The 23,355-nt window shown below is 39.6% G+C and overlaps 1 protein-coding gene across 26 annotated transcripts in view; it reads left to right on the plus strand.

The window, feature by feature from the left end:
- Positions 1 to 23,355, plus strand: part of LMO7 (LIM domain 7) — a 183,312-nt gene that overhangs the window by 154,690 nt on the left and 5,267 nt on the right. For 8 of the 26 annotated variants that reach the window (XM_043534097.1, XM_037895300.2, XM_043534086.1 and 5 more), the window contains 13 exons: positions 2,041 to 2,228; positions 3,710 to 3,770; positions 4,907 to 4,963; positions 6,975 to 7,000; positions 7,333 to 7,437; positions 9,925 to 10,017; positions 12,259 to 12,716; positions 14,784 to 14,849; positions 17,316 to 17,368; positions 18,175 to 18,336; positions 19,593 to 19,812; positions 20,802 to 21,107; positions 23,053 to 23,161. In XM_043534097.1, coding sequence (XP_043390032.1) covers positions 2,041 to 2,228; positions 3,710 to 3,770; positions 4,907 to 4,963; positions 6,975 to 7,000; positions 7,333 to 7,437; positions 9,925 to 10,017; positions 12,259 to 12,716; positions 14,784 to 14,849; positions 17,316 to 17,368; positions 18,175 to 18,336; positions 19,593 to 19,812; positions 20,802 to 21,107; positions 23,053 to 23,161 — 1,904 coding nt within the window. The remainder of the gene's footprint in view (positions 1 to 2,040; positions 2,229 to 3,709; positions 3,771 to 4,906; positions 4,964 to 6,974; positions 7,001 to 7,332; positions 7,438 to 9,924; positions 10,018 to 12,258; positions 12,717 to 14,783; positions 14,850 to 17,315; positions 17,369 to 18,174; positions 18,337 to 19,592; positions 19,813 to 20,801; positions 21,108 to 23,052; positions 23,162 to 23,355) is intronic. The other 18 variants (XM_043534123.1, XM_037895316.2, XM_043534112.1 and 15 more) reach the window with 6 other exon arrangements.

The following is a 23,355-nucleotide window of genomic DNA, read 5'->3' on the forward strand; positions in this document are numbered from 1 at the left end:
TAGTTCTGTCAGACCAGGAGGGGATGTCCATTCCTAGGATCCTTGCTCGCATCTGAGAGAGGCAGCAATGCCCGCCTTTTCTGATATAACATTGCACCCTGTGTCCCCCTCAGGATGGACGATGTGTGTGAAATGCGCAGCTGGTGGGGAGGGAGAGTGCAGATCTTGCCATTGCCCCTCTGGGTTATGATTGGCCCATTCAGGGGAGGGCTGTAAGAGCTGATTAGGTCATTCAGCCCATCCATTTGGCATTAAAAATTCCTTCCTACTCATGGTAGCACCGTACTGGCCCTGCAGCATGGACATACCCTTACATTCTTTCTGGGTTGTGTAGTTGCCTTGCCAGGAATCCAGATATGCTCTGGTGCTGGCCCTTTTTTGGATCAGGAAAGGATTTTCCTTCTGCCCACATATGGCTGATGTGCAATGAATGTTCGGCATTCACCATTAGAGCCTGGAAGTTCATGCATTGCAGTAGGTAGAAAAAGTTATTAGTTTAAAAACAAACAAAGTGGTCTGTCACAACTTGTCTCGTGTCCAGTGCAGGTTAGGCTAGAAGGTAATGGAGTCAGCTCTTGGGATAAACCCAGGAGGCTTCTCGCAGAGACCTTGATTGATTTTGGGGTTTTGAGTGGTTTTAAGTCATCTGTAAATTGAGGCACTTCTCATTTATACACTCATGTCCTGCATGTGGGGAAGATGATGTGGGAGTCCATTTCCTGGGCTGAATTCCTGATTGAGGTTAATGTAGACGTTAGGCCAGGGGTAGCCATCTCCTTACCCATTTTGCTGCTTTGGTTTAGTTAAGGTGAGGACAATTTCTCTTCCTAGTTACTATACAGTTAACGGTGCTGTCTGCCACTTAAAATTCTTTACCTGTGTGGTCTAATCAATTGTAGTGTGGATTATACCATCCATCCATACATTTGCAGGGGCGAATTTGGTGGATTGTACTCCTGTAAAATGTGTAGATAATATTCCAGGAGCAATGCGTCTGTCAGTTAAAACACAGGTTTCAGAGTAACAGCCGTGTTAGTCTGTATTCGCAAAAAGAAAAGGAGTACTTGTGGCACCTTAGAGACTAACCAATTTATTTGAGCATAAGCTTTCGTGAGCTACAGCTCACTTCATCGGATGCATACTGTGGAAACTGCAGAAGACATTATATACACAGAGACCATGAAACAATACCTCCTCCCACCCCACTCTCATGCTGGTAATAGCTTATCTGAAGTGATCACTCTCCTTACAATGTGTATGATAATCAAGTTGGGCCATTTCCAGCACAAATCCAGGCCCAACTTGATTATAACATTGTAAAGAGAGTGGTCACTTTGGATGGGCTATTACCAGCAGGAGAGTGAGTTTGTGTGTGGGGGGCGGAGGGTGAGAAAACCTGGATTTGTGCTGGAAATGGCCCAACTTGATTATCATACACATTGTAAGGAGAGTGATCACTTTAGATAAGCTATTACCAGCATGAGAGTGGGGTTGGAGGAGGTATTGTTTCATGGTCTCTGTGTATATAATGTCTTCTGCAGTTTCCACAGTATGCACCCGATGAAGTGAGCTGTAGCTCACGAAAGCTTATGCTCAAATAAATTGGTTAGTCTATAAGGTGCCACAAGTACTCCTTTTCTTTTTAGTTAAAACACAGTTTACTGCTCACTCCCCCTAAGGTTTGATTATAGGTGAGATAACTTTTGTCCTTACCAATGATGTTGTGGAAAAATAACTTCAATGAATATTAATATCTATATTTGTAATGTTGAACTACAGAACTTCATGTTTATGTAATGAATCTTAGTAAACTTGCTAGTATTTCTCAAGCCTGTCTTTTGACTAACTCTTGCTTGTTATGGAAAGCTGGTCTATTTATAAAAGCCCTAACCATTTCCTGTCTTTAGGAATTCTACCTACTTCATCTTTCTCTCTCTTCTTGTCTTTTTTTAAAATGAGAATGTGTTTTCACTAACTTTTGTTCTTTATACTTTGACTTTTCTGTCCACATTCATTTCTTGATCTCCATGTGCCAATCAGATTGGGGCAAAGACCAGCCTTCCCTGCCATATGTAAGGCATAAAATCCTCAATCTCACCAGTATGGCTACCAACATTGTAGGTACACCTGAAAATAAATGGATTGAAGCAACTTCTGGAGATCACAATTCTACCAACTCTTCAAACATATCAGCCAAAAGAGATTTCTTCTACAACCTTCAAAATTCTGTAAGATTTTTTTTTTCAGGGCATGAAGGGTGTCTGGGTGTTTGGGAGGAGAAATGAAGGAAAAGCTTTAAGGCCTCACAGAGGAATAAGAAAGCAATTCCAGGAAAGCAGTTTTCATTTTGCTTTCTAATTAGAATACTAGAATCTCAGTTAAATATTTTAATTCCTGTGTGTCTAACTTATTTCTGTACAAAATTTGTGTAATATTATATGGAGTCACAGATGATACGATAGCAATATTTTTGTTCTGGTAGCAATTACATTTTTAGGTAACTGATTTCTGCATAAATACACAAACACTTCATGGTATAATAAAATTATTTGAGCACTGATGTAGTTTCAGACATAGGGGCACATTCTCCAGAATGACGGCACAAAGGAGCCATATTCTGGCCATAAATAGCCAGTGGACGATTCCACTTGTGGGGAGGAACTCTCCATTGATCTAAACCTAGCGGTGGCAGCTCTTGTGCTAGATGGCACTTTCACCCCAGGATAGGAGTGGGCTGGGGACTTGGCAGATTGGATCTCTGTTTTTTCAGTCCTCCACTGATGTAAGTTAGAGCAGCCACTAGGCTGCTCTTGATGTCTGCATGAGACCAGTACAGAATCAGAGGGTTCCCTGATTCCCCTTTGCTCTCTTTGAGTCTAGGGGTTTGTTTCCCCCCTTTATCTAGAGTTTAGATTTACTAATTTATTCAGAATGACATTATACTGTTTGGTCTTCCTGGCTGCATAATAAAATAAGTGTGAACATGTTTACTTGGTGGCTTTTGTCATTAGACAAGGAGTGAGGAGCAGTTCGGTTTTGTCATTATATTGTTTATGTACTTGAATTATTAAGTTATGTACATGCAGTGCTGACCTTTAAAAATTTGCCAATTTTGCCTTTGATAAAGTTACTGCAGGGTTTGCTGTGTACCGTTTACTTCCATATACTATAGGAAACACATGGGATACTGCTAATATTGATATGATGATGTTTAAGGCCAATAACACATTTTGGGTGACTACTGTATGCCCAGATGAGTGTGTAATCAGTACAAAGCAATTTAAAGGCTGTTTTAAGATTAATCAGAACATGTTTTTGATTATAACAACCCTTATAGAGCCTGAATTCTTTAGAAATGCTCAGTACAAGGGATTTCCAGTGACAGTTTACATGAATACTGCCATTCCAAGAAACAGAAATTGTGTGCTTTTATTTATAAACAAAACACTGGGGTATCCATCTTGGCCGATGACATTTTTTGGTGAATTAATGGTTTCCTTTTGGGCCATCATCTCGCAACTGGTCATTAATCCTAGCTAATGCCTACGGTCTTTTTATTATATAAAATATATGCAAGAAGATTTAAACAATTTCTTTAACTTGAGGAATTTATAACAACCTGGCCCACTTTGCTGTGTGGAATTCCTATGGGAGGAAATGTTAAACTTGATTCACATGAAATTATACCAAAATTGTTTTCTATTTGTAGGATGCTGGAGCAAAAGTGATAAATGGAATGCAAGCAGATATGAGCTCTCATGAGCAAAAAGGTAAACTGCCAATATTTTCAGCTGCTAATTGAGAGAGAGGAGAACACAGATTATACCTGTAAATATTACTAGTACAGTGAAATAAATATTAGGCCTCTGAGAAAATGAAAGCTATAAGTGTAGTATGTAAGTCCAATTGCATCTGAGAGGCATGGAGTTCTAATCCAGGGAGCATTGAATGGTTTAAGAACTGCAGACAGAGTACTGATGATAAGTTCCTAGATCTCAGCATGACTGGTTGTGGACTGACTGTGTGATAGGGATGAAAGAGGAGAAACAAGAAGACACAGAAACTTAACTCCACCTATCCATTCTGCAATGGTGGCTATAACATAGATGCCTTATGGTGATCAGTCTTTCTTCTGCCTTTAAGAATTTGAAAATGTGGTTTCTCTCCCTTCCAACCTCCTTCCTGGAGACATGGGATGAAGAGCATCCAAATCTCTATTTTGCTAGAACTCAAGTGTGATTACTTTTTGGGGGGGGTATGTGGACTGCATATCGTTGGCTCTGTGCCATAATTGTTAGTGACTCTGTTAACAAAGGTAGCCTGGGCCGGGGGAGAAGGGGAGTGAAAGTAGGCATTTAAACCTACTAATAGAATTCTAATTCCCTAATGGGAACAACTTATGCAATTACATTGTGTAGTATTGTAAATGTGCATGGTGGATTACAGGTGAGCCTTGTGAACAGGAGAATATATGCATAGGCAAAGGTGCAATGCATTAGACTCACCGTTAAATTGAGAGTAGTAGAGGAGAAGAGATGCCAAGGAATCTAAATTTATAAAATCTATCAAACAGACTTTTAAAATCTGGGTGGGATCTTAGGTAGGAAAAATGGTGCTGCCAGATCTCCAGGCCCACAGAAAGTGAGTCAACCAGGCTGTTATAGTAGATGGATAGCAATTGTACTAAAATGAAGTACTAATCTCTATGTGGTGTAACCTACTAAAAAAATCTGCATTTGTTGTAACAAAAGGTTAGCTTTTCTCTGTCAGTTTTTCCAAGTGATGTTACTGTAGATTGGAAAGGTCTGATGAATGTCATTTGTTATTCAGTGGTGACAGTCATTAAAAATATGTAATTAGACAGCACCGTATTGACTTCTTTGTATTCTTTGTATTTTTCAAATAGAATCTGAACCTATTTCTTTGAAAAACTTAAAAAGACGGTCACAATTTTTTGAACAAGGTAAAACAAAAATCTAACATTTCATGTACTTTCATGAAATTGTTCCCACTGTACATTCTACCTAATAAGTCTCTCTGGTGCTGGGTACTAAGCCTCTTCAGTTTTGTTTTTTGCAACCATGACAAAGCAACATAATCCTTTTCCATTCTTTCCCCAGGGTCATCAGGTTGTTGTTACAATTCATGGGTTTACCTTTGTGGTAATGGGTCTTTGTATGTTTTTTTGTACATATATAAAAACCTTTTAAACCTCTGACATACTGTTCAAAACACTTTTCCACTTGTAACAGATTTGTTTCAGGTTTGCAACTCCCTACAAAACAGCTTAAAACTGACCATTCCAGCACAGTTTTAGTGCAGAGGCTAAAGAGCATTTAAAATATTTAACAGTAAATTCAATTTATTCAAAGCTGCTGCTTTACATCTATGTCCAAATTGATAGAATACAATAAAATGGATAACTTATCATTATAAAGTAGGTAACAATGACCAAGTCCAAAGAAAATGCAATACAAATTTTGCAGAGCTCATTGTATTATTTTTATTATTATTATTATTTTGCTTTAAGGTGTGCAAAATAAAGCTCTCATTACAGTTTTGTAGGCTTGCTTTTCTGGTGTGTTCTGCATGTCACATCTCATATTTTCACTAATGTAGAATATCTAACACTGTCTTCAAAGGTGTTTTGTATATGTCAGTATTTTGCTGTAGACCTCGAGGATGAAATTCTGGACCCATGGAAATCAATGGCATTTTGCCATTGACTCCAGGAGAGCTAGGAATTCACTGAGTGGTTGTCTTTGTCAAGTGACATTTGAAATGCCACTGCACACTTCATGCTGTTCATTTCTAAATTTCTGCTTTAACAGCAGTATTTTATTTGCAGTCCTTTTCCCCTCATTTACAAAAAAAAATCTTTTCATATAGTAAAGCATACTATTAATATCCACTTAAATATTGTATTAATAGTTAAAATATGTGGTATGTTAATAGCTTCACTTAAGGAGCTTTAATTTTGTCACTAATAATAAATTCCTGTTTTTGAAGATATATAATTAATGTATGTTCATTTTTATATCAATTTGACATAAGGCCTCTGAGTAGGTAGACATTTTTTGTACACCAAATTTGTTCCACTTTCTCCACCATGCTTTGTTATATTGTAGGAAAATAATAGGTTCCGATATGTTGCTTTCCTGTTACTTTTTTCCACTAATTAAATTTTGCAGGTGAGTAACATGATCTAAACTATTGGTTATTTAGGACAACAAAATTAAATGGACAAGAATTTGTTTAAAAAAACAACAACCAAGTGTATTTCTCACAGTTTTTCCTCAGTGTTTAGTTTATCAATGCAGTTTATGCATTTTTTTATCACCCTGGCATAAGCTCAGAGCTAGAGTGACAACCTTCAAATATCAGGTTTGACACACACTATCAAGTGTGGAAAAGTCGAAGATTCTCTCTGGGAGTAGAGTAGGAGGTATTTATGTTGGTTAGTAGTGGAAGATTAGTTGCTTTTGGAAGGTCTATTGGTATTAATACATGTAAAATGTGAGTCTCTAGAATCCTAAATATATAAGCAGTATAACTGAATCCTAACAAAATTGTTTAGATTAAGAGAGTAGCTTATTTGATTATGAAACAGCATTGAGTTATTTTTTCAGAGTAGCTATGGGAAAACTGTGATTAGTCCTTCATGTTACAAGGCTGGGGATGTACTGCTAATTCAAGACCGAGTAATTATAGATAGCATCTGAAAGATTTGAAGGTGTTATAGAGTTATTCTCTTTTCAGAAACTTCCTGGATAGATATGTATTCGTTGAAGATACCTAAATATTCCTTGACCTAAATAAAGGGAATAGGGTCAAATGAAACAAGTATGGCTTACAGTTTAAACAAATTATATCCTGGAATTCATACCAGTGAAACTTTCCACATTTAAACAAACCTCATAACACATAATTGTAATATTTTTTTCTATTTCTCCTCCCTACCCTAAATCCTACAGGAGGCTCAGAGCCTGCAGTGTCTGATGTGAGTACTGCTTACAAACTGCTTATACATGAATTTTATGGAAGAGGTTATTAGTTTGCCTGGCTTTGTTCGTTTCAGGGAACCCTACCTTTTTGTTTTCTATTGTTCTTATATTGCATGCTCTGATTTTGATCAGACACCTATCCAGATTGCTGATTAAACCTTTTTTAAAGCTCGTAATAATGGTTACAATTTAACTGTTGTAAGTGTGTAGGTTCTTATTGCTCTAAGGTTGTAGCTAATGTTTGTAAATGTTTTTGTGTCTAGCTTTTAAAAAATGTGTGTTTTTAAAATGACAATGGATTAATCATCCTCTTTTTGTGATGATTTAGCTCCCAGTTCCATCTATTAATGCTCCAAGTCGTTGGACTTGGGACCAAGAAGAAGAGAGAAAACGACAGGAAAAATGGCAGAAAGAACAGGAACGTTTACTTCAGGTACAGTTTAACTATGTACTTCTATATAGGGATTCCTTTGACTGAGGGAAGGGTATGGGACTGCCATTCAGTAGACTTAGGCCCTGTTCCCAACTCTGCCTCTGAGATGCTGTATAACATTGGATGAGTGATTTCACTTCTGTGCACCTCACTTCTCCCATTTGTACAATGATAATTCTACTCATTCAAGTTTGTAAAGTGCTGTGAGATCTATGAATAAAAGCTGCAGAAGTATTAACAATTATTAATGTTAGACTTTGGATGGCCTACTTTTCTGAACTTACCCAATTCTGGAAAAGTTACACAATAGCAAAAAAATTTTCTTTTGTCACTCTGTAACTTTTCAAAAGTTGGAGGTAGTTTGAAAAGTTATAGTGGAAAAAGAAGGGATGGGGGAAAAATTAAAATAATCAGAGTTTTGTTGCAGACAATGGCAAAAAACAAACAAACAAACCTCAGTGGGGCAGGAGGGGGGGAGGGAGGGAAGTGAGGGGGAAATGCACCAAAAATTGCTAAACTGAAAATCAAAATGTTCTGTTCCGAAAGGTGAATTGAAACAAAATGTTGATGTGATATACATTGTTTTGTTTTGAAATTTCCCTGCAAAAAATTCAAATCAACAAGTTTGAATGAAAAAATTTGTTCATAATTTTCACTAGAAAAAATGGTTTTTCGACCAGCTCTACTTACAGGTTTATAACCCAGCTAATTTATTTCGGAATGATTTGTTTAAAATTAATCTTTTAAGTTTTAATTAATATTTTTTAAGAAGGCTCATTTTAAGAACAGTTCATACATATTTGTAGTTTACCAAACTAAAAGTAATTTTAAATGCTATGTATGGACTATACAGGATAATTTTTAGTCTTCATTAACTTTGATTAAGATTTTGTTTTTCTATAATAGATGACCCCCTTCACTTCCAGTATTTTTGATTGTCAGTCACAATAGAAAATTAAGCAATGGAATGTAATATTTTATATGGACTAGTGTACTAGTAATATATATTAAAATAAAAAAGGCAGCTACTATTGTACTAATTTTTCCAACAAGGCTTTGTACTGGGAATTATGCATCTGTGATAACTTAGTGTTGTACAGCCCAATATTTTGGGATAGCAGTGGACCAGTCACTCACCACAGTGGTGTAGAGGCTCAGAGAATAGAGTGACTTGGCACTTCTAACATCTCTTTAAAAAAGGAGAAAATAGGCTTCATGTTCTTTATAGTCAGCTTTAGAGAGTGTTAAATATTTATGGCCACAAAAAGCTGTTGTTAGAGTAGTCTTAATGTACAGTTTGATTTCTTCCCCATTGAAAGAGGCTTTCTAAAAATGGCGTTGTGAGACTCCATGTTCATTCTTACTGATTTTCATTTGTCGGTAGCTCAGTGAATGAGCAAAATATATTTTTTTTTCTAATTGCTAGTCCTGCAAATCCAGCCTGAGCTTTGGCATTAAGCTGGGATGTTTCCTATAGTTGCCAGGTGTCTGGATTTTGACCAGAACACCCAGTTGAAAAGGGACCCTGGCACAGCAGACCGGGCTCTTAAAAGTCCAGTCGGCGGCACAGTGTTGCTAAGGCAGGCTCTCTGCTTACCGTCGCTCCTCATGGCTCCCAGAAGTGGCTGGCGCATCTGGCTCCTAGGCGCAGGGACGGCGATGGGGGCTCTACATGCTGCCCCCATCTCAAGCGCCAGCTCTGCAGCTCCCATTGGCCAGGAACTGTGGCATGCCAGCTGCTTCCAGAAGCCATTCGAAGCCAGGGCAGGCAGGGAACCCTCCTTAGCCCCACTGTGCCAATGACTGGGAGCTGCCTGAGGCAAGTGCCACCTGGCCAGAGCCTGAATCCTGAACCCTCTCTTACACCCCAACCCCCTGCCTCAAGTTGGATACTCCCTCCTTCACCCAAACTCCCTCCCAGAGCCCGCACCCCAACCTGCTGCCCCATCCCTGAGCCCCCTCCCACACCCAAACTCCCTCCTAGAGCCTGCACCCATCACCCCCTGCCCCATCTCTGAGCTCCCTCCCAGAGCCTGCACCCATCATCCCCTGCCCCATCCCTGAGCCCCCTTCTGCACCCAAACTCCCTCCCAGAGCCCACATCCATCACCCCCTCTTCACACCCCAACTCGCTGTCCCAGCCTTCATGCCCGGCCCCACACCCCCTTCCCCAGTCCAGGGCTCCCTCCCGCACCCCAACCCGCTGCCCCAGCCTGGTGAAAGTGGGTGCGGGAAATGTAATAGGTTGGTGAGTCTTCTGAGGCTTAGGGTGAAATCCTGGCTCCCCTGAAGTCAATGGTAAAACTCCCTTTGACTTCATTAGGGTCAGGATTTCGCCATCTGCAATCTATTAGGATTTTTTATTACTTGACTTACTGCTTTGCACAAGGTTAGTTTTAAAACAAATATTTTAATACTAATGAAGAAGGTCGTGTTTTCCTGTCGCTTTTATTTGCTTTTAATATAATCCGTGACTCTTCCTGCCAGGAGAAATACAAACGTGAACAGGAGAAATTGCGGAAAGAATGGCTACAGGCTCAGCAAGAAGCAGAAAGAGAGAGTTCCAAATATTTAGATGAGGTAGGCGATGTGTGTGTGTTCACCTTTCAAGTTTCTCACGATTCCTTTATTGAGCATTAGCAAAAGTAGGTACTTAAATATGCAGATGACTTTTTTGCTTTCTCATTTGCCCAATGCAGAGAATAAATACTCCTAAAATAAAAATAACTGTCTACAAAGTTGGTGGTTTACTTTTGTGATCAGTTGGCTTTAGATAAGGGATGGGCAAACTACAGCCCGATGGCTGCATCCAGCCCTCCAGATGTTTTAATCTGGCCCTCAAACTCCCACCGGGGAGCGAGATCAGAGGCTTGCCCCGCTCCGCGTGGCTCCGAGAAGCAGCAACATGTCCCCCCTCTGGCTCCTACACATAGGGGCAGCCAGGGGGTTCTGCAAGTTGCCCCCACCCCAAGCATGGCCCCCACAGCTCCCACTGGCCAGGAACCATGGCTAATGGAAGCTGCAGGGGCGGTGCCTGCGGACGGGGCAGCACGCACCAGAGTCTCCTTGCTGCACCTACGTGTAGGAGCCGGAAGGGGGACATGCCGCTACTTCTGGGAGCTGCTTGAGGTAAGCACCGCCCAGAGCCTGCACCCTGACCCCCTACCCCAGCCCTGATCCCCTTCCTGCCCTCTGAACCACTTAGTCCCAGCCCGGAATACCTTCCTGTACCCCCAAACCTCTCAGCCCGATCCCGCACCCCCATCCGGGGCCATCACCTGCTCCCGTACTCCAACCCCCAATTTCGTGAACATTCATGACCCGTCATACAATTTCCATATCCAGATGTGGCCCTCGGGCCAAAAAGTTTGCCCACCCTGGTTTAGACTCATTCAAGACAGCAGGACAACATGCAGCTGAGGTGTATGAACACAAGAAATGTTTTGTTTTATAAGCCAGTTACCAGCTTATACAATATCATTGTGACCAGAGTGAAAATGACCAACTTCAGCCCTGATTCAGCATAGTAATCAAGCATGTACCAAACTTCTAGCCTATGAACAGTCCCACTGAAGTCACTAGGACTATCCCATACTCAAATTAAGACATGTGCTTAAGTACCTTTGCGGTCTTAAGGCTGAGCCATCCTACCTCTGAAGAATTTAGAGAAGAAATCAACTGCAGCCTTGCTGATGGAAGACGTCCATATATCTCAAAATGTCAAGAGTGTGTCTAGTTTCTTTAGCTGCTTCCTTCTGCAGCTGTAGTCTGTTCTACAGCTGGACAGGCTATATTCTGGGTTTCCAGATGCTTTAGCGGCATCAATGTTCCCTGTTCCTGTATCAGCTCAGTGAGCACTTCCTCCTCCTTCAGATGTACCTGCAAGTGTATTTAGGCTTATACAGTGGTAAACAGGAAAGCAAAACAAATCTAAAGCTTATATAACTTAAACAGCAAGACTGGTGTCCCTCAATTAAGCTGTTAAGTCTTTCACTATGAAGCCCTCAAGGACATTTTGTTTTAAACCGTTAAGTGCTGGGAGTGTGATCTGGGCTGACACATTATTCCTTCATTTCAAAGGGTTATTTTGCTTCCTGCATGGAAACAAACTATTCAAAGACCTTTCTCATAGGAGTGCATACAAAAATACAATGTCAGAAATGACTTCTAGAAGCTGGGAGTGGATGATGGGATGAATCACTCGATTGCCCTTCTATTCATTCCCTCTGAAGTGCCCGGAATTGGCCACTGTCTGAAGACGGGATACTGGGCTAGATGGACCTTTGGTCTGACCCAGTATGCCCATTATGTTCTTAAATTTTAGATGCTGGAGGATGCTGAAGGATAAGGGTTACATCAGTACAGTTAACATGGATATTGAGTTTAGATATGTGCTCACTGTAGTTCACTTAAGGTTGTTTCTAAAAATCTGTAAAATAAGGAAAAAAGTGAGTGAATATTCACTGACTCACTTATTGTGGAAATAGTGTAGGGATTTAAGAGGAGAAGGAATGGCTTGAAGCATAGGTATAGGTTGGGTGTTTCATGCATAAAGGTGGTTTAAAAAATAAAAGCTGCGGACACTTTTGGAAAGACTAGGCAACGGGGTAATCAAGGCTAGCAAACAGAATGGAACTTCTCACTTTAGAAGACTGTGTGTGTAGGCGTCCCTAAAGCATAAACTAAGAAGCGCACTCTTTGTTGCCACTGAGAGTCCCCTGAGATCCTTCCCCTCAAGTCCCTGGTCACAAAACAAAATGTTTCCTAAATAGGTAGCCTGCGCTATCATGTTTCTAAAACCATTATTTTCCTTTCCTACAGGAGCCGACTGTCCTAACCTTCAACACAGTATCGGTACCTGCCCATGCTCCACCTATTTCTCGCTGGAGAACAAACGTGGGAGAAGACGCTGATGTTCTTGAAGGAGGCAGAAGACATGAGTGGGGGGAACCGCAGCAGAATGAGGAAGAGAAGGAAATGGAAAGGAGGAGACTCCAGGAGGAAAGGAGACTTCAAGAGGAAAAAGCCCTGCATTTGGAGCAAAAAAGGAAAGCCCAAGAACTAGAGCTTGAAAGAGAGCAGAAAGAAAAGGAACAACAATATGCTGAGGAGCAGAAGCGGCGAGCAGAGGCCGAGGAGCAGAAGCGGCGAGCAGAGGCCGAGGAGCAGAAGCGGCGAGCAGAGGCCGAGGAGCAGAAGCGGCGAGCAGAGGCCGAGGAGCAGAAGCGGCGCATGGAAAAAGAAAGGGAGATACCAATACAGATGCCCCAATACCGAAGGTCTGCACTCACAATTGGGGAGATGCATTTACTTTTCAAAAGTATATTTTCAAAGATAATGCAGATGTCCTGAAGTATGTGCATATTAAACATATGTTTCTGTGAATATCAAGAGAAAAGACAGACATGAAGTCACTAAGCAGAGTGCATTCTGTGACAACCTAAACCTGTCTCATTACAATACCAATACACATTTTGTACCTTAGTCCAACATAAGGGCCTGTCATCCTTACTTATATGGAGTGATACCTTATTTTGCTCATCATCCTACTGAGTGTCAGAGTAAAGTGCTATTCACGGTTTGTAAGGGTGTGACAGAATCAGTCCCATAATTAAAGCTGGTGGTTTTGACTTTTAACGAAATTAGTTTATTTATTTGCTTTCCTAGGTTTTTGTTCAAAAGGGTTTATGCAAGTGAACATGGTGACTGATAAGAGCTGGGCCAAAAACTTGAAAATTTACCATGAAAACTTCTGAGGTTATCACCTAGCTCTATTGCAGGGGTGGGCAAACTTTTTGGCCTGAGGGCCACATTGGAGTGTGAAACTGTATGGAGGGCCAGGTAGGGAAGGCTGTGTCCCACCCCCCCCAAACAGCCTGGCCCCCACTCCCTATCCACCCCCTCCCACTCCCTGCCCCCTGATTGCCCACCTCAGAACCTCCAACCCATCCAACCCCCCCTGCTCCTTGTCCCCTGACCGCCCCCTCCCAGGACCCCCTGCCCCTAACTGTCCCTCTGGGACCCCACCCCCTATCTGACCCCCCTGACTGCCCCAACCCCTATCCACACACACACCCCGCCCCCTGACAGGCCCCCTGGGACTTCCATGCCTATCTAACCCCCCTGCTCTCCGTCCCTGACCGCCCACCCCCCAGAACCTCTGCCCCATCCAACTGCTCTCTGTCCCCTAAGTTTCCCCCACCAGAACCCCCTGCCCCTTATCCAACCCCCGCCCACCCCCTTACCATGCAGCTCAGAGCAGCAGGAGCTTGCAGCCCGGCTGCCTGGCCAGAGCCAGCTGTGGTGCCTGCATGGCTGTGGGGGAGGGGGCTAGCCTCCCCGGCCAGGAGCTCAAGGGCTAGGCAGGACGGTCCCGCGGGCAGTAGTTTGCCCACCTCTGCTCTGTGGACAATATGTAGCATTAATGGGGAATTTGCAAGTCTGTGGTTCAACACTTCTGTAGAGATTTATAATGAAATACTGAGTTAATTATTTCCTACTAGCTGCATGTCTGCATTCCTAAGTCAAAACACTTACTGCTGTTATCTTGCAGTGGTTTGACCAGTACAGCAATATGTTTCTATTAATTGTGGATTAAAGATTCTACAGTATCTATGAGATAATTTATATTAGCTTAGATACCACAGCATATTAGAAATACCTAGTCTAAATCTGTTTATTTCAGACAATCTCTTTCCACTACCTTTTTCAGCAGTCTATTTTAAACAGTAAAGAGAGTGGGAGGAAGGGACACCCATTAACTTATATATAACATTCCTTTCTGAAAGTGTTTCACCTACTAGTGTTACAAATAATATAGAAGTGCCACTCTCAGTAAAATATCAGAGAAACAAAAACATTTTTTGAGTGTTCTTAAGGATTTGCTGAATAGGGTTGTGCTTAAGCATGTGTAAACTGCTTTGCTGAAGTAGGACTTTAAATGTATTAACAACAATATTAATACTTTCCGGTACAATTGGGATGGTAGCTTCCTTGTGCTAGGCACTATACAAACATGTATGAAGACGTGGCCCCTGCCCCCAAAAGCTGTATTCATGCTGTAGATATACATATTCCTCTAATGTTAGAGCTTTGGTATCAGTGTTTGATGATTGTCATTTACAGACTGTAGGTCTGACTTCATAAAAGATCTTTGAAAGCTGTATCTGTCATGCAACTTTGTTTCTAACTGAAACAAGAGCTGAGCCTCCTAGAATTTGTTTGCTATGTACATTTAGGGATCTGTTGTTTGTACCTTATTTCTTCATCTCTTCCCAATTTGGGTTTGATATTTACTTAATTCACCTTATTTCATGTATTTATTTTATTTTATTTTTTGCTTATAGACATTATGACCATTATGAAGTATCTAAAAACTTTGAAGATCCATCTGGCCACTTTCTTGCTGACAGGTTAGTATGATACTGAATCTCCAGGCAGGTTAGAATTTCACCTTTATATTACAGAGCCTTGGATTTGACAATAAATTTTAACCATTTGGTGTGGTACAGTTTAGAGTCCTTACCTGCAATATTGTTTTGCAGTCCTTATGCTATGCTTTCACCTACAGGAGCTTTGGCCACCTAATTTCTTTAAGTCATACTCCATTTGTAGCGTAGAACGTCTTTCAGTCAGTAGATCTTTCTATAAAGCAAGCCAAGAAGTGTAAGGAGTTGAATGTGTGGGTGGCAGTGGACTGATGAGACTGGAAAACAATCTCAGCTATTACAGTGGTTGTGTCATAATGTGTAATACAACCTAAGGCACGGTTCCCACACACAAAACTGTGTAACATAATAAAAGATAAGCAGGGAAAGGAGGGATAAAATGAAGGTACAAAATTATCAGGAAGCTGGTACACAAATTTTTAGTTTTCCCTTTTTTAAACTTTGCCTATTTTCTGTTTTGTTTTAACTCATGCCTGTTTTTTGCTATCCTCTTTTCTGCTTTTAATAAAAGCTTTTTTGTCAACAGTTACAAATGCATTGGTTCATTTGAATGCACAGTTGTATTTTCTTTCCCCTTTTAATTATTGGAATAACCCTAAAAGTTCTAAATTCCCCATCTCTGTAAAAATATCTTCTATCCATAACTCTCCCATCCAACATTAATATAGATAGTACCCCACAGTTGCTCGTAAGCGTCATCTGTATATCTTTTTCAGCAATTAATCCAGTCTTTCAACAGAAATAAGTATGGCACTTGTGATGTCACAAGAAGAAACTCCAAGACCTGAGATGGTGCATCTGATGCATGGAACTGGGCACATAAATGATTTTTTTAGTTCATTAGCAGTTCTGAAAACTTGAAAATGAAATTCAGGTTTCGTTGAACTTAAAATTCTGGATTTTTTTGGTGAATCAAAAATGGTTATGGCTCTCTTCTGAGAGGGTGGAGGTTCAGTTCAAATCCCTTCTCCACTTTAAATAGAAAGGAGCGAGGGAGGGTGTCTCTCATCCTGGTTGAGTACCCTAGCCCAGGGCTAATGGTTGTATGGGAGGACTACCACTAGCTCTTCTTCCTCCTTTTCTCCTCTTCTTCCCCGCCTCTCCACTTTGTGAATGGTGTTTAAATCCTGGGGGGAAAAATGGCTGAAACTATTTAGCAAATTCCTGTCAAATTGACAAATAGTTTTGGATTGACCAAAACTGCATTTTTTGGCAAATAAACTATTTGTCCAAAATATTTTGCCAAGGTCTACTGATGGGTATTCTTTCCTCTTAGTGCTCTGTCCTCAGAGTGGTGAGGGCTTTTGCACCAAATGGTTATGCTATGGAGGCATGGGGAGAGGCCAAAGGTGCTAGAGGCATAAGCACCGGTCTAGCTTCCTTGTTCCCTGTTGTAACTGCTTCTATAAGCAGTTGAGCATTTGTAACACCAGCTCTTCACCAGTGCAAGAACTGATCAGTCAGACTGTTAGCACAAACAGTTAATATGGAGAGCAGGAAACTGTATACAATTATTAAGAATATTGCATCCAAAGGCCATATTGGTTTAATACGACGGACTCATTTTGCACTGGGTCGTGAATGCATACAGTGCTGCTGCTGTAACAGCCCTCTGTAGTTTAAATATTGAAGCTGCTGCCCAAGAAATGAGCTCTTTGTTGCTTTTCTAAATAAACACCATATTTGTATGTATAGTCAGAGCCTCACTTTCATGAGCTAGAGCTAAGCATAGAGCAGCCAGGTACGATGTTAACTTTCACATTGGGCAGCCAGAACACTTTTGCCTACTATTCATTTTCTTGTGCATCTGATGACTTTTGTCAGCTAAAACCCATAGGCACTTTCCCCTGCATGATAGGATCAATGAACCACAAGGCTTTCCCAAGAAACATCCTCAGGTTGCATGTAAGGCCATACTTTTCTTTCAGTGGCAATAGCACATCCAAACTAGGAAGTGGTAAATACGTCACCATGTAACAAACTTAAAAACATAAGTATGCACCCAAAAAATTGAAACAGTCCTCCTTAGACTGGTAGGCTGCACTGTCTCTGATCTTCATTGATATTGCAGTCTAATGATCTAGGGGAATGAGGTAGGGACCATGTTTACAAATATTTGTAGAGCACCTAGGAGAATGATGCTCCACTCTGTAGTTGAGGTCTCTGGGAATTACTGCAAGATTAGTACTAAATAACAATAGATTATACCGCTAGTGTGCTGAGACCACAGCCTGTCAATGCTGACTAGTGTTGCCTCATTATTTCTTTGTACTCTCTGTCTATCCATCTGTTATATCTTGTCTTATACTTAAATTGTCAGCTCTTTGCGGGCAAGACCATCTTTTTGATCTGTGTTTGTACAGTGCCTAGCCCAACAGTGTCCTGCACCATGACTAGAGCTATGGTAATACAAGTTTTCTGTATTTATAGAAATAAATCCAGATCGACTTCAGAACTGGATGATTACCCCAGAAGTCAAAATGGTGAGCACTTTAATTGCTCTTAGATCTTTTTAAGTTGATTATTAATTGCATGAAAACATGAATACAATCAAAGGGTAGTTACAGCAACTAGATATTTGAAGGGCAAAAATAATTGTTTTTGATTGCCACTCATAATTCAAGTATACATATACTATATCAGATTTTTAGTAGTGTGGAAAATTAACCACTAGTATAGATTATCTAAGAGATGTGGTAAATTATCCAAAAGTCAGTGTCTTTAAATTCAGAATGGATGCTTTTCTAAGATATACTTTAGTTCAAATTTATTTTAAAGTAGTATGGATTACAGTCATATTGTAATGATAATCTATATAGTGCATTAATACTTTTAAACAGTTATGTGTAAGGCTGTATTTTAATACATTTTCTGTGGTAGATTGAATATAGAAATAATGGGGCTAATGTGGATAATAGATGTACGATATGCTAGTGCGTTTGAATTGGGAATAACAAAACTCAATGCTACAAACACTGGGGCACTATTTTTAACAAAATTGTTTTGCAACATTTACAATGTCTATATGGGAAGAAAACAGCTGGAGATGATTTCGTGGGGATATAACAATGGCTTCAATTTTCTTAAGGAGCTGCTAAAATATAAGATTACATAGCATTCTCTTTAGAAATTATATTCTAGATATTTTATAATCTGCTTCGAGTATAGTATGTAAGGGAATGTGGGTGACTTACTAAAGACAATATGATGGAAGATACAACAAGCTACTTTACAAAAAAAAATTTTGTACAAGTGATAAATGGGTTTGTGTATGCAAACGTGATTGTAGGTGAATATGGAAAACCATTAGGTGGTATTGCCCAATGGCTGTTGCAAGAGGAGTTAAACCGAAAGCAAAGTACGAAGACTCTGCAAAAGGCAAAAGAACGAGAGCTGGAGGCTACAAGAAAACAAATGGTTTATCAGATGGAACATGCTAACCCAGACCAAGGTGGGAGTGCATCTCAAATTGGCAAGAAGATCGCTTTCTCAAATCACATCTCAATCACCAAAACTAATGAGATGACTAGACTTCCAGAAATATCTGACAAGTTAATCTGTACCAATAAATCCAATAGTAAATCTGTAGTCAAAGCAGTATTAGAAGAGGGACTATTACAACTGAAGTGACTTACTGTTTTGTTCACTTAAGTAGGCCTAGCACAAAGAATAGCTGAATAAAAACAAATTTCCTTTTTTTTTTTTTTAAAACACTAGTAACTCTGTTCATTTTGAGGAGAATAGCATTTTTTTCTACCTTTTTAAGATGTCAAGTAAGGACCAAAGGATGCCTTACACCAAAAGTTTGACCTTTCCTTCAATGGCCTAGATATCCCAGTAACTAGGTAGTAGATAAAATGCTTCCAGCAAGGGGCGTTTTTGAAGCAGATACATTTATAAAGTAAGACTGTCTCCTCTAAAACACAATAAATTTGACATTTTGAACAGGGAATAATTCCTATAATTAGAGGGGGTGTGGATTATAAATTCTGAAAGGGGAGAAGGAACTTGTGATGCAGTTGTGTATTCCGGCAGGTTTCCATCTCGTTACTGGAGAAAAGCCTCTTTCAAAGAGGGAGGAGAGTTCAGGCTTTTAGAGCAAAGGATCTTTCTGACTTTCATCTGACCTTAAAAGTGCAGGGAATACCCATTTGTTTAAAAGTAGCGTGATGTTGTACCATGGTTGATAAGCAGCTTTTGCTTGTCTCTATTTGATTTTTTTTTATTGTAAATTGCCACATTGTAAATTATGATTTATTGCTTGATTTGTCACTAGTCACATGAAAACCCTACACCTGTGAAAAGCAGGCTAGGGATATTTATATTGGGGGGCAGAGGAGGAAGCGCAAAATAACTCATACCCCATTCTGGCACTATAGCCTAGAAGTACAGAATACCTGGTGCTTGCTTCTGTGCTTTAACTTTGATATTTGATAGTTCACTGCTGGCTTGACACTGGATATCTCCCTTTTTGTTTGGTGATATCCTTAATGCTTCTAATGTGCATGTTGTCTGGTAATATTTGTTTTAGTAATGGCAGTCAATACTAAAATGGTGAAATTTATACTTCATCAAATATTAATAACACAAAGGTGCATACGTTGCTTCAGTAGTTTTACAACACTAGTTTTACAATTTGCTTTTTAATTTTAGCTTTTGTGTTTTATCTCCCTAAAACTTGACAGATGTTTGTATTTTTCAAATTAGGTACAAACAACAAATATTTGGAAAAGTCTTGGAATGTCAGTGATTCACAGAAGGGGTCTCAGAAAGAGCGTGCCCAGTCTTCAGCAGAAATAGAGAGACAACATATCCTTCAGGAAATGAGAAAGAAAACATCACTACATACAGACAACAGCTGGATTAGGCAACGTAGTTCTAGTGTGCATAAGGACCCTGTTAATCTTCACAAGAATACAATGAAGAGGTAGGACGCTTGTTGAAAATTGTAAACTGAACTTTGTCTCTAGATAAATATTTAGATTTGGGGCGCTCTAATGTTGCTTTGCAGCACAGATTGTAAAGCCAGTAAAGATTTTGAGCTAATTTGAGTCACAACATAGTGGGGTCAAACTTGGTTGTGTTATAGCTGAGATCAAATATTTGCAAGTATGGAGTATAAAGGTGGTGTTGTGTGAACTGTAAATACTTCCTCAATTGCTTATTTCTCCTTTGAAATACCAGTAATGTGAATTAATGATTAATGTGCATTGTCATTTGTACATGTATTTGAGAACCTCAGTAATTTACTTTGTTCTCAGATAAAGGTTATGGGTTCTGAAGAATAATTTTCAGTAATTTCTAACATGCACAAATATCTTGTAGGAAACTTCAGAATTTCTGTGTTTGTTGCTTGCATAGGGTCTAAATGTTGGGTTTGTCACTTAGGAAACAGTAAGATATCAGTCATGAGACCATAGTTGTGCCAACAGCTGGTTTCTGAACAATGTGACTATCTAATGGAGGGGAGGGATTGATCTATTTTAGAACTGGTATCCCTTAGAGAAAAATACAAACACCACCACTATCTGGTGTCATTACTAAATAAAAACAATTTGATTTGGTTCACGCTGATAAAGCTGTACTGAAGTGTATTTTGCTGTTATCTTTCGTGCTTTAGCTTCACCTTCTTTGGTCATTTTTTCCCCTAAGGCTAGTGAAGCCCAGTTATTATAAACAGTTTGCAGCTTCAAATATTTTTAATAAAGGAATATAATAAAATATTCAGGTTATCAAAAATAATTATGCTTAGAAAATCAACCTTTAAAATAGGTACAGTGAATATTTTGATACCTCGTGTACCGTGAAAACTTAAATATTTCTTTTTTGTAAAATCAAAGCATGATAAAGTGTTAGTTCATAAGAAGATATGTTTCTGGGCAGTAATATTCTGCACATAACAATTATACATTTCAGAGGTGAATCTTTAGATAACCTTGATTCCTCAAGAACAAGTTCATGGAGATCTCCACCTTGGACGAATCAATCTGCCTCTTCCACATCCTTGTCATCTAATCAAGATTTTAGTCGCTCTGCTGCTCCACTAGTGTCTACTTCGAACCGAGCTTACATACGTACCCCCTCCTCCAGTGTAGCACCTCCTTCAGCCAGCTCTGGAAGATCAGCAACTTCATCCCACACTTTCCCCTCAGCACCTTCTTCTGTACCTCGTGCTCAGTCTCCTACCTCTGCTTCCCAATCAGGAGCTCAGCAGCGGAACAGGTAAGTAGTTGCCCATCTGTTGAAAATTTATAAATAGCGGGCTGAACTGTGGACACGCTCATACAGTACTTACAGCGGGGTAGTTGGAACTAATGAGTCTTGTACAAGCTTTGCCACTGGCTTGCTTTGATCTTAAACAAGCTACTTGATCTCTTAGTATTGGAGTCTGATTGTGTGTGAAACAGAGATAATTATACTGTACTTCCACACTGGAGTGTTGTAAAACTTAATATTTGAAAAAAGAAAAGGAGGACTTGTGGCACCTTAGAGACTAACCAATTTATTTGAGCATAAGCTTTCGTGAGCTACAGCTCACTTCATTGGATGCATACTGTGGAAAGTGTAGAAGATCTTTTTATATACACACAAAGCATGAAAAAATACCTCCTCCCACCCCAACAAAAAAACTTCAAATCCAGACTCCAGCGAGAAACTGTTTCAGCAACAAACAAACTGTTTCAGCAGTTTCTCGCTGGAGTCTGGATTTGAAGTTTTTTTGTTGAGGTGGAAGGAGGTATTTTTTCATGCTTTGTGTGTATATAAAAAGATCTTCTACACTTTCCACAGTATGCATCCGATGAAGTGAGCTGTAGCTCACGAAAGCTTATGTTCAAATAAATTGGTTAGTCTCTAAGGTGCCACAAGTACTCCTTTTCTTTTTGCAAATACAGACTAACACGGCTGTTACTCTGAAACCTTAATATTTGAAAAGTCCCTTGAGTTATCTAGCAGAAAGGTACCATAGAAGAACAGTGTTATAACTTCCATGTTTCTCATAGCTGTTCAGAAAGTTTTCCAGGTGAAGCAATAAATCTCTAGTCACTCAACTCAAAATTATTTATGGGTTACAAAAACGATGATAAAAGTCTCCTTGTACTTTCCAGACATCACTTCTGACATGTATTGGTTTTGTAAGAATCTTTTGTTTAAAAAATAAATACATAAAATTTTAAGACCCACATTTTATTGACCACATCTCTTTTGCTGACATGTGGTCAACATCTTCTCAGGGAATTCTCAGGAATGTTCATGGCTAGTGATCCTGGGTAATTGTAGGGTAGGCCATTATTTTAATCCAGAAAAGGAAGTACTAATTACAGTTTATTTTGGACTGAAGGTAACCATGCTCTTTCATGTAATTAAAACTTTTTAATCAAATGTATATATGATTGTGGAAACTCATGCACACTCAATTACATGCAATAGGTGTAATGAGACCATTGCAAAAGCATTCCTTCACCCTTCCTAGTTCTAGCATTCATGAACATTTTGATAAATTGATGCATTTTTTAAAAGCTAGACTTCTTAATTTTTTTTAATAGTGTAAGAAAATGACCATTTTAAAAATGGCTGCTTCTCTTGTTCTGTCTTCCATTTTCGGATTTCAAATATTCCGGTTGGCCCGTGGAAATTGACCTCTATAAGGCACATGTTTAAAGGAGTTAATGTAATGTATGTCCAGAACCAGACTTCAGTTACTTAACAATCTACAGAGGGTGGTACTTGGCAAAGGTTTTAGTAAAGTGTAGCCCTAATAATAGTTCCTTGCAGATAAGAAATGAGGCAGGAGCACAAAAACTATGCATCACTAGTTTCCAAGCCTAGCAATATCTGTTTTAGACTCCTCTTCAACCAGCATTTAACATGATAAAATAGTGCGCAAGAATGCTGCATAAAATCTTATGTTCACTTCTGTTTTGTCTGTGTTTCTGTATATTTTTTCCCATTTAAATTTTAGATTTTTATAGCTTGCATATTTAATTACAGAACATTAATTTTGATGTTTTTTTCCTGATAACCTAATTTTCCGCTCATTACTGCAGCACACAGTCCTCTGTTTCAATGCTTTCTATCATGACAACATGCTCTTGATCACTTTTGTTTATATTTTAAACCTTTTCAAGTGGTTTTGAGGGCCTGAGCCACATTCTTGTTCTGTATCTAGGTCAGTCAGTGGGAAGAAAATATGCTCATACTGTAATAACGTTCTGGGCAAAGGAGCAGCCATGATCATCGAATCTCTTGGTCTTTGTTATCATTTACATTGTTTTAAGGTGAGAGCTGGAGAAACACTGTGAAGAAACGGGAACTAACTTGGAGCACGCATGGCTACTTGGAGTTCTGGTTGCAAAGGCTCTACTAATCACATGATACATGCTCCACTCATGTTGTGTGCTACATGCATATATCCATGCAACAGTCCTATCGACAGGCATTAAGCATTCACTTTAATAACAATCAGAGGAGT

The sequence above is a fragment of the Chelonia mydas genome, chromosome 1, assembly GCF_015237465.2.
Source record: "Chelonia mydas isolate rCheMyd1 chromosome 1, rCheMyd1.pri.v2, whole genome shotgun sequence".
NCBI lineage: Eukaryota > Metazoa > Chordata > Testudines > Cheloniidae > Chelonia > Chelonia mydas.